This window comes from Tachypleus tridentatus, chromosome 7 (genome assembly GCF_004210375.1).
Source record: "Tachypleus tridentatus isolate NWPU-2018 chromosome 7, ASM421037v1, whole genome shotgun sequence".
NCBI classification, from domain to species: domain Eukaryota; kingdom Metazoa; phylum Arthropoda; class Merostomata; order Xiphosura; family Limulidae; genus Tachypleus; species Tachypleus tridentatus.
Genome location: NC_134831.1, coordinates 23021995 through 23039362, shown reverse-complemented (window position 1 = coordinate 23039362; position 17368 = coordinate 23021995). Strand labels below are relative to the sequence as shown.

The 17368-nt window shown below is 32.4% G+C and overlaps 1 protein-coding gene across 1 annotated transcript in view; it reads right to left on the bottom strand.

Annotated features, from left to right (window-relative positions):
• Positions 1-17368, bottom strand: part of LOC143254933 (atrial natriuretic peptide receptor 1-like) — a 109902-nt gene that overhangs the window by 71735 nt on the left and 20799 nt on the right. The window contains exons 4-6 of the mRNA XM_076509844.1: positions 15998-16136; positions 7653-7744; positions 7408-7554 (exon numbers count right to left, since the gene is read on the bottom strand). Of these exons, the coding sequence (XP_076365959.1) occupies positions 7408-7554; positions 7653-7744; positions 15998-16136 (378 nt within the window). The remainder of the gene's footprint in view (positions 1-7407; positions 7555-7652; positions 7745-15997; positions 16137-17368) is intronic.

Below are 17368 nucleotides of genomic sequence, written 5' to 3'. Positions count from 1 at the left end.
ATAGTGGACATGGAAAATAGGTATACTACCTAAATTTGAAGATAGGAAAAGAAATTCGAGAAAATTAAAACTAGATTTGTAATGAAAATATTTGCAAGGCAAAGGAGTAAGTTGAAAAGAAAAATAACAATTCAGATGTGACGCTAAAAACTAAACAACAAGAAGTGTTAGAAAAAGGCTTAGATTTTGGATCTAGATGAGCAAATTATAGTAAGGAAGAAATTATAACACATATTGAAACTGATTTATGTAAAGTGACAATACTAATGACGTAATGGCTAATAGAACATGATGTCCTTGTTTTTTTAATCAAACTGCAATATAATAAACAAAATATTGATTATAAAATCAATAAATGAATATAAAAATATAGTCGTTTGTAAATTACATAAAGGAGGAAAAACTGTAATATTTAATAAAAGTGGTTATAATAAGGGAGCAGAAGACAGAAAAGAAAGTGCATCTAATTGTTTGAAGTTAAGCACAAAGCTGCACAAGGGAATATATTTGCTCTACTAACCACGGGTATCAAAACCTGGTTACCAATAGTACTGGGAAGTAGTACATATGAAAAGCTTAATAATAACCTAATAAACAAATGTGATAAAAAAGTAAACACTAGTGTTAAAAATAATATAACCCTAACTCCTGAAGAGAAAAAAATGTTTAGTACTAAGTAGATTTATAACACCAAGTTTTTTATATAGTACCAAAAATACATAAAAACAATAACATAATCTAGTATAGATACATCATCTTATAAAATAGCAAACTTTGTTAAATAAAAGTTATTTATGGTTTTTTGTGTGCATGTGTTTTATTTTGTTTATGCCACCACACAAAGAATAATGTCCTATAAAAACTTAAAAAATCTCTACATTTTACACGTAGCTTTATAGAGCTTTAAAATATGTTCAAAACAGGAAGATTTCAATAACTAATTGTTATTAAGTATATAACTATTGCAAGAGGGTTTGAACCAAATATAATAGACAAAGGTGTAAACACAGTTTAAAATACCACATTAATAGCTACTTATAGAACAAAAGGAAACTTCAAGATTTAAGTTTAATAAGTTAAATACATGAAGTATTTAAAAAGCGTTATAATATTTATCCTATTTTCAAATCAATAAATAAGATAAAAGATATGATTGAGAATAACAAAGATGAAATAGAATTAGAAAACAATAGGGATATTTATAAACTAGAATGTATTGTACATACTAAAAGAAATTAAAAAAGATTGCAAAAACATAAAGGTTATATAAGAAATTTCATTTATAGTCGAACATGTAAAAACTACCCAACATACAATATTATGGAGAAAAAACTATAATTTTAACTCAACCTCTTAGTGTTATAGTATTAAATAATAGAGAATCATTAGAAATAATGAATGCCCCCGCTAGTACAGCGGTAATCTACGGATTTACAACGCTAAAATAAGGGGTTCGATTCCTCTTGGTGGGCTCAGCAGATAGCCCAATGTGGCTTTGCTGTAAGAAATCACACACAGAAATAATGAAATATAAAAAAATAGACAGAAGTAATAAATAGAGGTGAAGGACCAGCAAGTCAATATGTTTATATATATGGTGAAATATTAAAAAAAAATGTTGACCGACGAAATTTGGAAATAATAAGGAAGCAATGCGACAAGAGGTACAAGTATACAGTGTATCTTGTAAGTCCTGAAGATGACGTAGATCACATTGAAACGTGTAAATGTCATTTTATAGTGGAAGTCGTACTGCTTCAATAAAGTTTTAAATTGTGTCAACAAGAAACATTGGATTTAATTATTTATTTTAACCATCACCCAGTTAGCTTTGCATGGCTTTAGAAATTTCCATTTCACGATTCACCTCTTAAACACGAAGAATAACTTAGCACTTTCTTTTAAATGAAAATGTGTTTATTCTTAAACTCTCATCTGGAACCAAAAATTAGAAATATATGAGTACATATAAAATCTAAATGAGAATATACATATATTAGCAACATAAATCAGGTTCGATAACAATTTCTGTAACATGTAATCAGTCAAAGACGATCAAGATCATGAAAATAACAATACTTACAATTTGTAACAATTGTATTATATAAATAAATTCTTTTCATGCATATAAACTGTTGAAATTGTAATATATACATAATTTTCAATGGACAATCGTAATGGTTGTTCTTTACATTTGAACTAAACTAAAATGGAGAAATGTTTTTCTTTAATTAAACTATATATTTGAAAGTAAAATGATCAAACATAAATACAAATCACATGCTAATCACACATTTTCATTCAGATCTTGTTCAATTTAAAACTACGTAACTAAACTGAAAATTAACTGACCAGTTGCAACCACTTACCGGTATATTAGCAATCCGCACAAAATAACTACTACCACAGCTACAACAACGACAATGCTAATTGTGGCTGCGACGGAAAATCCTTCTAGAATAAAAATTATAATACATAATAAACCTTAGTCAACAAAAGTACTGATTTACTATTACACATACATAATAACAATCCATAATAACTATCCACGACACTAACAAAACAGCTGTTTCTTGCTACTGGTGTTCAGTTTACTAAATTGACATCAAGCGTAAAGGGCCTAACCACAACACTAGCAAAGCAATTGTCTTTTGATATCCGAGTTAAGTTAATACAGTGGTACTTCGGTTCTCGAACGACTCCCTTCTCGAACAATTCGGTTTTCGAATATATTGTTTGCGAAAAAAATGTATCGGTTGTCGAACATAAACTCGGTTCCCGAACCAAGCTGTGGTGGCTCGAACCCCCAAAATAACCCGACTGATGACTCGAACAACAGTTCGACAATTTTCGGCCCACGCCAAGCTTGCCAAAAACATTTTACCCGCACCTGTAGCTCAGTCCACACACACACACACACTCCTAATATCTGCTGTGAACGTTCGCGTTTTTCTTTTTGTTTTGTTGTTTTTCTAAATATTCTGATTAAATGAGCCACCATGGGGTCAAAAAAGGATAATGAAAGCAGCAAACTAAAAAGAAAAGTTGTTAGAGCAACAACAGAGGTGAAAAAAGATCTCATAGTGAAGTATGAGAGTGGTGTTCGTGTGTCTGACCTCCCTACACAATTTGGTATAGCGAAGTCTACAGTCTACACCATACTGAAAAATAAAGAGGTCATCAAAGGAGCTGTTATTGCAAAAGGTGTGACAGTGCTTACAAAACAAAGATCACAAACAATGGAAGAGGTAGAAAAACTATTTTGATTTGGGTAAACGAAAAACACCTGGTGATAGCATTTCTGAGACCACCATTTGTGAGAAAGCAAAGCAGTTGCATGCTGACCTTCTGAAAAACACCTCTGGGACGAGTGCTGATACAAGTGATGCCTTGAAGGCTAGTTGGGGGTGGTTTGAAAAATTTAGGAAGAGAAGTGGCATACATAGTGTGGAGAGACATGGGAAGAGTGCCAGTTCTAACAAAGACGCTGCTGATAAATTTGTTAGGGAATTTAAGGACTATGTAGAAGCTGAGGGTTTTATTTCCCAACAAGTGTTCAACTGTGATGAGACAGGCATCTTTTGGAAGAAAATGCCAAAGAAGACCTACATCACCAAGGAGAAGAAGTCACTGCTAGGACACAAGCCATTGAAGGACAGGCTAACTCAATTGTTATGTAGTAATGCAAGTGGGGACTTAAAACTTAAGCCTTTGCTTGTGTACCATTCTGAGAACCCAAGGGTTTTTAAGAAAAATAATGTCCTGAAAAGTAAACTAAATGTCGTGGAGGGCTAATAGTAAAGCATGAGCAACCAAGCAATTTTTTGTGGAGTGGGTCCATGAAATGTTTGCCCCAAGTGTAAAGAATTACCTCATAGAAAAATAGTTGCAACTCAAGGCCCTTCTTGTGATGGACAATGCACCTGCTCACCCACCACGCTTGGAGGACGGGTTGTTGAAGGAGTACAATTTCGTTATGGTGAAGCTCTTGCCCTCTAACGCGACTCCTCTTATTCAGCCCATAGGCCAATAGGTCATATCGAACTTTAAGAAACTCTACACCAAAGCACTGTTTCAAAGGTGCTTTGAAGAAGTGACCTCTGATACAGAGTTAACCCTTAGAGAGTTCTGGAAAAATCACTTTAATATCCTCCATTGCTTGAGGAACATAAACAAGCCTGGAGGGAAGTGTCTTTGAGGACCAAGAACTCAGCCTGGAAGAAATTGTAGCCAGACTCAGTAGCAGATAGAAACTTTGAAGGCTTTGAGGCTGAGCCTGTTGTCGAGGATATTGTCTCACTAGGCAAGTGTATGGGCTTGAATGTGATTGGTGATGATGTGGAGGAGTTAGTAAAAGACCACAACACTGAGCTCACCACGGAAGAACTCCAAGACCTTCAGAAGGAGCAGCAACAGAAGGCAACTGAGGAAGTGTCTTCAAATGAGGAGGAGGGAAGGGAGGATGTTCCTAGTTCACTAATCAAGGAAATGTGTGGAAAATGGGGAGAGTTACAAAGTTTTGTGGAAAACTTTCACCCTGACAAAGCTGTAGCAAACCGCAGCATAAACCTTTTCAATGACAATGCAATGTCTTACTTCAGAAACATTTTAAAATGCAGGCAGAAACAAACCTCATTAGACAAGTTTATAGTGAGAAATAGGTCCAGTGAGTCTCAAGCAGGTTGTAGCGGTGCAAAGAGACAAAAAAGAGAAAGAACCCCAGAAGGAGAGTTGCCTGACGTTTTTATGGAAGGTGACTCCCCTTCCAAACAATAATAACCCTGCTACTCTCCACGTTCCTCACCACCTTTCACTTACGCCATCAGCTCTCCTCAGTGCAGGTAAAGTACAGTTAAATTTTCATCTATTGTTTTTTTATTGTGTTTATAGTTTTTGTGGTTGACTTTATGCATGTAAGTATTATTATACAGGTATAAATAAGCAATATTTTTACTTAAAATGCTTCATAATGCGTAATTTTTGGAGGTCTGTAATGGATTAATTTAATTTACAGTATTTCTTATGGGAAAAATTAATTCGGTTTTCGAACAACCTTCTGAAACTGATTAAGTTCGAGAACCGAGGTGCCACTGTAAATTAATCTCAAATGTGTAGGATCTGATCAGAACGCTAACAAAACAACTGTTGTTCACGCTATATTGCTTTAATTCATTATGATTTAATTCAAGAAAACCTTAATCCAACTCAAAATATTCTAATCATTTGAGATAAATAGGTTTCATTTGTAACTGTATAATTGATAATAAATATGACATGTAAGATAATTTTTCAAAAGGAAGAATGAACAAAATCTGATATGTGAGATCACAACTAAAGTAAAACAAACTGTTGTTTATTTTAGAAATTACAATAACAACATTCTTTCATATGTTTAAACAATGTGAGCAGCTTTACGTATATTGTTGGGGTGGTAGTGGTAACAGCAATTGCGGGAAAAGGGGGTGCAGTAATCGAGAAGGCCTAGGTGAGTAAAAAGTACTGGTTAAAAAAGTCCCAGATACGTTTCTATTTTACCTTTTCACTTGAGTATGGCTATATACATTAAATTGATTCTTATATATTACACAGACGAGGAAGAAAAAAATGAATGTTTATGGGTGATACTGTATAGGATAGACTGAAACTGATTAGCGACAGGTTTGTTTTGAATTTCCTACAAAGCTACACGAGAGCTATCTGAGCTAGCCATCCCTATTTAGCAGTGTAAGACTAGAGGGAAGGTAACAAAGAATAGCACTCGAATGGAAGAGTAAAATAAATATATCGGGCAAGGATGACGTTAAAGATATATTTGATGAGATTGGTGCATCCAGTAAAAATTAATCAGGAGAAGGAAATTCTACTCAAGATACTTCGAATGATAACAGTTCCAATGAAAGTAGTATCTCTGAAAATAAAGGCTCACAGATTAAAATATAATGCTAAATTAGCTGGTGTAGACAAAGAAGGTCTTATAAAAGACAATCTCTAGTTTGACATTTGATTACGATTGTTCTAGCTTATGGTATCAGAGTTGGAGTATGAACAACAGGCGGTGAACAAATATTTATGGAAATTACATTTACAGAAGCTGAATGTCTGGTATATGAAGTACTTTTACAATGTATTATAAAACAATGTACAGAATAATAATACTTAAAAAGATTAGCATAATATAAGCATTGCAACAACCACAAACTGATCATAGAAACTAAGTGAAGACTAATGGATGAATATGGATATTATAAGTTGGAAGCTGTTTTAGCAAATGGGTAAAAAATTAAACATTTTCTGAATCATTTCTTGGGAAGGAAATTAGATTATTTTTGAAAATTGGAGTATATATAGTTAATGCTTTATCAACTGAAGGTTAATAAATAAGTTGGATGAATAATTAATATCTATATGTGAATTAAAATTATTATCTAATTAATGTGTGATTAATTAAAGGTTAATCAGCTAATTGGAAGTTATATTATTTTATTCAATCTATAAATTTTGTTTAATATTAGACGAGATCAGGTGGATAAAATTACTATTTTTTATTTATCTGATCCTCACACAATACCCCAGGCCTGGCATAGTCAGGTTGGTTAAGGCGTTCAACTCGTAATCTGAGGGTCGCGGGTTCGAATCTCCGTCATACCAAGCCTGCTCGCCCTTTTAGCCGCAGGAACATTATAATGTGACAGTCAATCCCACTGTTTGTTGGTAAAAGAGTAGTCCAAGAATTGATGGTGGGTGGTGATGACTAGCTGTCTTCCCTCTAGTCTTACACTGCTAAATTAGGGACGGCTAGCGCAGATAGCTCTCGTGTAGCTTTGCGCGAAATTCAAAAACAAACAAACACAATACCCCCTACTGATGATAAGAAAAAGCTTGAATGTCTACATTCTTTAATAAACAAAGTGTGTGGCGGAACAAGTTCAAGTGAATAATCAAAAGTATATGAACTTTTATTTCTTCAATAACACATTTACTTGCCGACAAAAAATATGAAATAAATGTAGTAAAGAAATGTTTATTTGAGCTTGAGCGTAACTTTTCATAAAGTTACCCAATCAGCTTACCCAAGAATTAAAGACACTAGTTCTTCTGTCTAACCTTTTTATTCAAAGCACTTATCTCAATATTTACACGCGATCACTAAGTTTATAGTTCTTGATATACTACCTGGTTCTTACAAAAACCTAACAGATCTAAGATCACAACAAATACACACATACACATACACTTTACTTTACATTCAATTTTTTCCCTGTAGGGTTAAAAGTTTCACGGTATATTTCTTGGCTCCATTGAAGAATATGTTTTCCTAAAGAGGGATTATAAGACATTGAAACTGATGACAAAATATGGAATTCTGAAACAAAGGCCATAAAGAGATAATATGAATGTCACAAATACCTGTATTTTTTTCGCAATTTTAGCTTTTCCATCAAAGCCACAGTAAGGAACATCTGGAGGGGGCGTTTTGCGAGTTCCAGGCCATTGAACAGATACACCATCGATAAGACGAAACTGTTGTTTGGATCCTGCATATGTCCCAACTGGCTGTAAGATAAATATATTAGTGCAAGTAAATGTAATGATATATGATATATGGTACTTAAATATTTTTAATTTTTCATAAGCTTTATGAGTTTACTTACCTTCATCACTCCAGTAGCTTGATCCATATCATATAAGGTGTAGTCTGATTCACGGTCTCCATTTGAATTGATGAAAATATCACCTGTCATCCCTAAAATAAAACAAAAAGTGTCGATATTCATATTTAGTGTGTGTTTCATATTTTAATTTATAATTGAAATGTGTTTTTTAGAGAAGAAAGCCAAAACTATACGAATAGTTTGTTTTGTCTGTTTTTAGAACTTTTGAGCTTATCCACACAAGGGCTATGCGAGCAAAACCGCCCCTGATTTTGGACTGGTAGACGATAAAGATAGCAATTAATGAAAAGCGCTTTCTTTTATCTCCAGGGTGCTCTTATTTGAGTAAGCAATAGACTTAGATTGTCGCTCTCTTAACACACAGCCACAAAGTGCGAAACGCATTACTGATATTGCAGCAACAGGACATAAACATAGAGTTATCAGATTCACAGTCACCAGTTAAGTTACGTCATTTTTTAATAACAGTATAACTTCTTCGTTGGCGTCACACGTGGTCGTGTAGTTAAAGGCATTTTACTTGTAACCTGCGGGCCGTGAGTTCGAAGACTGTAATCGAATATAGTCATCCATTCAGCTGTAAGAACGTATAAGTGATAGTTGATCACAGTATTCATTGTTAACAGTAACTACAGGTAATTTTTGTATCATCGTTTTAAACAGTTTATATGGCAGAGACTGGAGTCACGTTAGAAGACAGGATGATATTGTAAATGGTTTATATGATAGTAGTATATAAGTTAGGATATAAGATAATTCTGCCGTGACTCTATATACAGAACCAAACTTTTCCCTAGATCTGAGATGCTGTCACAATTGTCCCAAATGCTTGAATGCCTTCATTCTTATTTATCCAAATTGATGTTAACACTTTCATATTGCATTAAAACAGTAACTTAATATTTTTAAAAATAATAAGCCTTCGGAAAATGGTAAAATTATTGTTCTTCTGCTTTTTGAAGAAGCAAATCATACAGTAAACCAAGAAAACCAGCAGAAAATTCAATTTTGCTCATAAATATTAACATAACCTCGTGTTTTTGACGAATGAATCACATATATTACCTAATACTTTTCATGAATATATTTTGGCAACTATAATAATGAATTGCTCTTCGCAGTCACAACTTTAAAACTGGTTTCTAGAAATACGTGAAAAATCTTAAGTGAAGGAATAATATAATGAGTTTGATTTGTGGTTTGCGACAGTTTGTTATTTATTCACCTTGTTACGTGTACAATAACTATTCTTTATTCTAAGGGTTATCTTGTTACACATTCTTTGTAGCTATTCTAAATATTTTGTTTGTTCTTATTACTTATGATATCACCCGTGGCTAAAAAGACGAAAAACGTCTGTTTGGTATCTTATCCTGTAAGCCGAAGTTCTAATCTCATTTCAGGTAAAACGTTATTTGTAATTAACTTAAAAAGCAGTAGCATCTTATCAAAACATTTTAATGTACAAAAAGTTACAATAAAGGGATAAGTCATATAACTATAAAATAGATGGGCCTCTTTTTCTATTGCAAGTGAAACTAGCAGAAAACTAAGTAATAAGTTTTAGCTAAATTGAATACCACAAACTCAATCGAAAGCACATAATAGTTAATTTAGATTAATATAAAAGAATAAACACTTTTATTTCTATTTACACGATGACCTGACAATGTCATATTTTCGTGACAAAAAAAAATGGTACGAGTTGGGTGATCATAACAAAGTAACATTACAAATTATTTTGCAACAAAAAGGGGTGGTACGATATAACTCACGCGATCATTCACTAGCAAGTTTGTTAACAATAGAAGCTCGTCCTCCAGAGGGTCAGCGATAAGTTTACGGACTTACAGCTCTAAAATGCGAGGTTCGATTCCGCGCAGCGTACAGAATGTAGATACCCCATTGAGTAGTTTTGTGCTAAAATCAACAGCGAAAAACTCCTAATATTAGTTAACAATTTGGTGCAGGTACATCTATTGTAAATAGTTTCACAGCACCGGCGCAGAACGAAAAAGAAAATACTTTAAAAATTCTCCAGATAACACAAAACACAAAAATATTCGCTGAACTAAATAATCAAAATTGTTTATTCGATTGATATAGAAATTAATCTGATAATGAGCTTAAATGTTGAAATTATGGAATTCACCAGTTTGTTACAACAATCTGTATAAGAATCTGGAATTTTTTAATTTATAAAAATTAATTAGTTTACAGAAAAACAAACTCGCACTGTGGTGTTAACACAAAACTATAAAAATTGGTTAATTTTGTTTGTTTTTTTACCTACGTTTGGTTTCGAAACGCAGCTGTTAACATAATGACGCTGTTGATTTACTACCATACCATTGCAATATACTAACCTAAATTAAATGAAATGTATAAAAACACTACGACACTTTTTTCTATTCTACAGTATTATACAGTAGATCAATTATTCAATAATTGCAGGTTTCTTTTCAATTTTGCGCTCGGTGAAACAACATCTGTGACGTAGAGGCCCAAATACATTTTATATACACCATTATAAGAGGTATTATGGTATTTCTGTGGTTTTGTTTGTTTGTTTTGGAATTTCGCTCAAAGCTACACGAGGGCCATCTGCACCAGCCGTCCCTAATTTAGCAGTGTAAGACTAGAGGAAAGGCAGCTAATCATCGCCATCCACCGCCAACTCTTGGGCTACTTTTTACCAGTGAATAGTGGGATTCACCGTCACATTATAACGCCACCATGGCTAAAAGGGCGAGCATGTTTGGTGTAATGGAAATTCGAACCCACGACCCTCAGATCACGAGTCGAACGTCTTAACCCACTTGGCCATCCTGGACCATTTCTGTGGTTTATTGATCCAAGCTGTGCTTATAACCCTTGAATAGAAGAAACTGCAGTTCACAGAAAGAGTGCAGCATATCAGAGAATGCTTCAGGCCTTTACGTCACTGATTATATTTTCATTTGTACTTTTAGTGAAAAGAAAATAAATCTATAATATAATTAGCAACAAAATGGTTTTTGTTTACTTCAATGAATTTAACAATAAAAATTTTTAAAACTGAAATCAGTTTGTACTGATTTACTGTAATTGTTCCCTTTTGCTCTTTTAAGCGTAATATTATAAATTGGCATTTCTTAAAATTTTTACTTTGCACTAAAACTTTCCTAATAACGTATGAAATCCAAATCTAATTAATTCAAACAATAAATTAAGTTTCAATAAGACTTTCCTTTTGCCCTAATATTGCTACGTTTGGTTTTCTTGGCTCTTATTGGATAAATTTTCAAAACAAAACATCACTTACCAAATGTCTTTGTGATTACTGGAAGCCCACTTGAAGCAAAAATTTATTCTAAAGATGGCTGGTATGGGTATTAAAACTTTAATTAAAATAAAGTATAGAACAACGTTTAAACCTTCTTGGGTCATCTTCAAGTTAACCTGAAATCACGGACCAAAAACGTGTGACATCTTACCATACGTCCACAAGATATGATTCATTCTGTTTCTGTTTTTAATCTTGACTGATAAGAAAACTCAAACTTTTACTGGATTGTAAAACCTGAAGGATTTTGTTACATTCATCAGTGCAACAAAATAAATTATTATTTTACTTGGCTCACGTAAAGACTACCTAAAACAAACTCGGAGCTCTATTAGCAGATGCCAAAGACATTTCAGCACAAATTCCAATCATAGAAGACGTCTTTTTGGCAGCACGTTTTCAGAACAGTGTTATAGTCTACGATATATATGTCGTCACATGGTGCTCAACGAATCATACCTTTCCACTTGCAAGAAATAAACACCAAAAATGAAGACACCAAGTTATCGTGTGGCTACTTTCCACGAAGAAAGAATGAAAAACCATAATAAATTAACTCATATAACAGAAATCGATCTTTGAGTATAGATGAAAATAAGAAAAATCAAAGACAGTATTGTAAAACGCGTTTTAATACGTGTTTATCTTTAATGATAAATTTCAACGTTCATTTTTATTGTCATCAAGTTCAAGGTTTACACATACATTAGTTTAATTATAATATAGGCATGAAAAGGATGACAGTTTCCCTATTAACAGAAAAAAAACATTTAAATTCGATACATTTATGTATACATTAATATAACTACAACTACACAGTCCAGAAACTGACTGTCTCGTATCATTTTATAAGTAAAATGTACAAACTCTACATATACGTCGTATGTATCATATCAACTAACTGCTATGCAGTATAGTTTGACTCTATAATTTATATATACATGACTACACAAATACTAGTTTATATCACAAATAAATAATCCTAAAAAATACTTTTTGTGTTAACCTAAAGCATTAAAACTCTAGATGTTTTCATATCAAAATGGAAAAAAATGACGAAAGGACAATGAGGAAAGTTAAAAAAGAAATGTGGATTACTTTTAAAGATGCTACTGATAGACAAATGTTTAGGAAACAATAAGGACCAAAATTACAAAATTATTATCAATAACATGCTCGATAAATTCAAAGAGTTGAGTTGTTATATGAGCTTGAAAGTTAATTTATTACACTAAAATATTGACTATTTCCCTGAATATCTTGGTGCAGTCAGCTAAGAATAATGGAAAATATTTCATCAAGATATCAGGGAAGTGTAGAAGAGGTATCAGGGAAGGCAGAGTATCAACATGATGACTGGTTACTGCTGGTCATGGAAACGAGATGCTCCAGACATAATACGTAAAAGAAAGACCACAACACGTAGTTTTAAGACTAAAAGATAGAATTCACGAAAAATTAAGATGAATGAAAATACGTCAGTGTTCTTTCCTTCTCTTTAGTTTATTTGTATTTTTATTAATTTTTGTTTGTTGTGGTAAACAAAATAATAATTTGATCAAAGTAACAGTTATTTCTTCGAGATTTGTAAAATATCCTTACGTGATAGAAATAAATAAATATTATTTTCCGAATGATGTGTATCTAAATAACAATAAAATATTCGTTACTGAAACCAAAACAACTTTTATGAAGTTTAAATTCGCGGGCCTGTGTTGGTTGTTTTTTCTTCTTCTTTTGGTGAGATATTAATCAAGTAAGCCTAATCTATACAAATAAATAAATGTCAATGTGTGTGTGCGTGTTTGTTTGTTCCTTAATCATTTCTCAATAAATTAATGCCAAACTTGAAGCAATGATACACGATGACATGAGAAGAATAATGGCGGAAGTACCCCTATCTAATTCCATATACAATTTTATAAAATTACCAAATCAGCAAAGTGATACAGGATGACATAAGAAAGGTCATAAAGTGGGTCGGAACCCATCTACTTTCTTATTAGTAGAATTCTCAAAAACAGTATCTTTATTTTCAGTATCGGTACCTTTATGTACTTTTATTGTTTTTTTTTCAGTGTTTATTATGCTAATAAAACAAATAGAACACAGTTTCTTAATCTTTGTTACAAACAAGATTTTATTCAATCCGTCCAACGAACGAGTACTCCAATACTCCAGCTTGTTATAAATGAAACTGGCCGTCTCTTCTCTTTTGTCTTTCATTGGTTTGTTTGTGTACGTAATTTCCATTTTTCTGTCTGTCGTGTTTACCGAAAACGGCTATCATTGTATCTATTTCTTTGGCCTCTGTTCATCAGTCATATACTTGACACTGACAACGAGTTGTGAAATACACGTGCACTTCTTGTAACCTTAAAAGTCATGCACTTGTCTGATAAAACAATCGACCCATTTTTAAATCGGGACTATCATAATTCGTTTTAAAATTTATCTGAGAGCATCAAAAAACATGCAGATGAGGAACTATTTCATGCCCTGTGAGAAAATGCTGCAAGTAAATGGTTACAGAATAGCAATAAACATTTTTAGTGCCACGACTTATGCAAGCCGTATTGTAATGTAACTAACTGACTCGCAATAATGTCAAGATTTCAAATTCTTTTCACACAACGTTAGAAGCAAAAGCTGCGTTATTTATTGTAATATTAACGTCAAGTCGAAATCTTTATCGTTCAAATCGCTTGGAGTTCTTATGCCTTTTTAAAAGCTATCTCTGACTACCTCCAACACCCAGAGTAGCTCAAACTCGATCAAAGGAACTGTTTTGACAAAACATTTGCTGAAAATACTTGCACTGCTACGCGAAAAATCCGCAGATACATGAAAAAGGCATTTCGATTTTATAAAGATATTTTAAAAGCTGCATCCGACTTTCATCCACACCCTCTGAAAATGTACATATGTGACTGATTTCATCTAAAGTAAGTCATTCATTTAGAAAAATGACCTCCAGTAGCACAGTAGTACGTTGCAGACTCACAAAGTTAAAACCGGATTTCGATACCCGGGGTGGGCAGAACACGGATAGCCCATTGTGTAGCTCTGTGCTTAATTGAAAAACAACAAACAACAACATAATTTAGGGAAAAAATGTTTCACAGCGCATAATATTAATTATAGTCAATTTAGTTAAGCCAAAACTATTTTCTATTCAGTTTAATAACTGACTTGTAATAATGTATTGATATAAATATGATGCACAGTACGAATATCTAGAGTTTTAACGCTTTATGTTTGCACGAAAAATGGTTCTTGTCAGGACTACGTAGATGGTAACTTATATTAATATGTGCATAATCATATGATTGAATTATGAAGTACAAATGATCAAGCTATAAAAAACACGATGAAACAGAATACTAAGTTAAGTTATTAAAAATGCTTTCTTTGTTATTAAATTAGTTACTATTATACATTTTCGTTAACACATAAAATGTTAATGTTTTTATGTGATACATAACTAGATTTTTAATATTTTATGTTAATAGAAAAACAGTCCTCCATGTGCAATTGTACATTAAATTAATGTATCTATAAACATAAAATATGCTATACAAAGATTTAAACTGTAATATTAGTTTAATGTATTCAGAATCAAAACAGGCACTATGTATATATGGCATGGTAAATTTAATACACTGTTACTACCTGTTTTCCGTTTTTACATATTGTAGTACGTTTAGCTTATGTGTTTCAAGATAAAGTATCTAATGTTTAAACATTATAAATATAAAGCTATATCAAGAACTAATTAAGTACCTCATAATATAATACATACGGTATGCGTCTAGTGTTTGAATGTTTTGTGTTGGTATGGAAAACTGGTCTCCACGTAGATTGTACGTTATATCAATATTAAAACATCAATTTTCAATACCCAGTACTTTATCATTATTACTGATGTGAAACTAAGAAGGTGAAACCGACGGTAATGCAGAAACTAATATTGTATTAAGATTTATAGAGAATGAAGTAGTAGAATATTTGGTGGTTTACTAACTACTTGCATGGGACTGTCCATAAAAACTAGAACAGCGCTAAGCAATCTTTATTCTTCTATATACATATGTGTGTGTTGGAAAGAGAACCTGTGACGTATTACATTCCTTGATTGAACATAACTTCTGCTGAGGTTTGTATTTTTGCCTATTAAAATTCTTCAGCTCAACTTGAGTCAGCAAATCAAAGAAGTACCATTAGGCCTCTTATAATCCTTGTTCTTCTACATCGCATTAACATAGTGAAATTATAGAACATGTGATCTCTCTCTCTCTAACTCCACATTTTGAAAATCAAAATTTAAACAACACCTAAATTCCAAACAGAACTCTTGATAAAAAAAAAGTTTTTATATAAGCAACACAAGTCTTCACTTAATAACTGTCAGTCTCTAGGGTTGTTTTTATTTCAATGTAATAATTGTTTACACCTTTTAAAATGGTTTAATTAATTGTAGTTTAGAATCCTTTCAGGAATGATTTAATTAATTAATGATTCATTATTGACATGATGAGATATATATTACATGAATCATAGTCGTTTGTCATGTCGATCTAGAAATACTTCTCTACTTTGTGATGCAATCATTCATCTTGACTGCATGTCTGGTATGAAACTGTAATTTCAGTCCTGCATAAGTTAGTTGCGCCTCTGGTGACAAAATATGACATCATAACCACCTGTTATGATAATCTTGCAACGCGTACCCAACGACAGACAGAAAATCAGAGTGCCACCCTTACTACTCAAGTGTATCATTTTAATTGCTTGTCATTTAATCCATAACATTTTATTAATTATACAATTCAGTAATACTATCAGCTATTCAACATAGTGTTTAGTTTGGGTGAATCATTTCACCAGTTTTTTTTTATTATTATTTTGTGTGTTTACAAGAGTCAGTAAGAAAAGTGAACCATTTACAAATACAAGTTAATTTAAAGTGGATAATGGTAAAAGAGGATATAACACCTACCATTTGAAAATGTGTGATTCCATAATAGCTTGGAAACCTTTTCACCATCCAGGTGGTCACCGCCTTCTGTTATCGTCGTGTTCACAGCCCAAGCATACATGAGAACACAATCATAGAAACCCGCCAGAAGTATATTGCTCTAAATAGATCAAAGGTTTATAGAGTAAAACTATATTCATAACACTGGCCGTCTAAGAAAACAACTAAACTTAGGCATTAGTGTTAGCTATTTATCAAACTAAAACTCAATATCAGACTTGAAAAATAATTCAAAACCTCAACTTCTAAGTGCCCATTTGGCAAGAAATATCAAGTTGTTACAAGTGTCGAATAAAAATCGGTGCATTAAAACAGATTCTTGTCAAACTAAATTACTTTAAAATGTATTGAAAAGTGCAAACACTAAACTACCAACATAAAGTTTAAACGAAACTTCACGCATATAAATCCTAGTAAATTTCACTGTGCAATAATTATAAAATTATACAAGAGCTCAATACTACACATTCACTACACTGTTAACAATGAAATTGCGTATTCTATTGTACGAAAAAATATACTTATACACCAAAATATTTTCTTCTAACTGAGACTACAAGCGATAATACAATTGCATCAGATTTTTTTCTCAGAAGTTTCTTATATTAATTATCAAGAAAACTAGTAAATTCATATGGTTAGATATATCCTTACTTCGACTTGTTTCCTAACATAGCAATGTACAATTGTTCAAAATTATGGATGTATGACTAATCAAACATTTCACTAAATTAACTATGTTTGTTGTGGGAATGAATATAACAAATAATCCAAAATGTTTAGATATATGAAATATATTTACTTTAACACTGGCAGGGCCGGATTAAGGGCAACTGATGCCCAAAGCACAGCCCAACAGTGGTGCCCCCCTTGGCCCCTCCATTGCTTAACTGACAAGACATTAAGACTCAATAAGTGCTGAAAGTGAAATAAAGTTTGAAATTTATAACTCTTCTTCAGTTTACTTCCAGGTCAGACCCTACAACTATATTAAATAAAAACTTTTTTATTTTACTTATTTAACAGATTGGGCATGGATCAAAATCAAGCAATGACTGAGGCCTTTTATTTAGAAAAAATGAAGGAAATCACTTTTTTAATTAATGATAATTAAAAAAAATAATTCTTACCATATATTTGTTTTCACTCTGAGTTAAAAACTCTCACTTTGGTGTTAACAAATTCATACTTTGATGCTAAAAATTCTCACTTTGATGTTAACAAAAATGAAAAATTTATTCAAAACCCTTTTATTAAAAAACTCTCAATTGATGTTAGCAGTTTCTTACTTTGTAAGCAAATTATTTATTATATCTTAATATTTATTTAAAT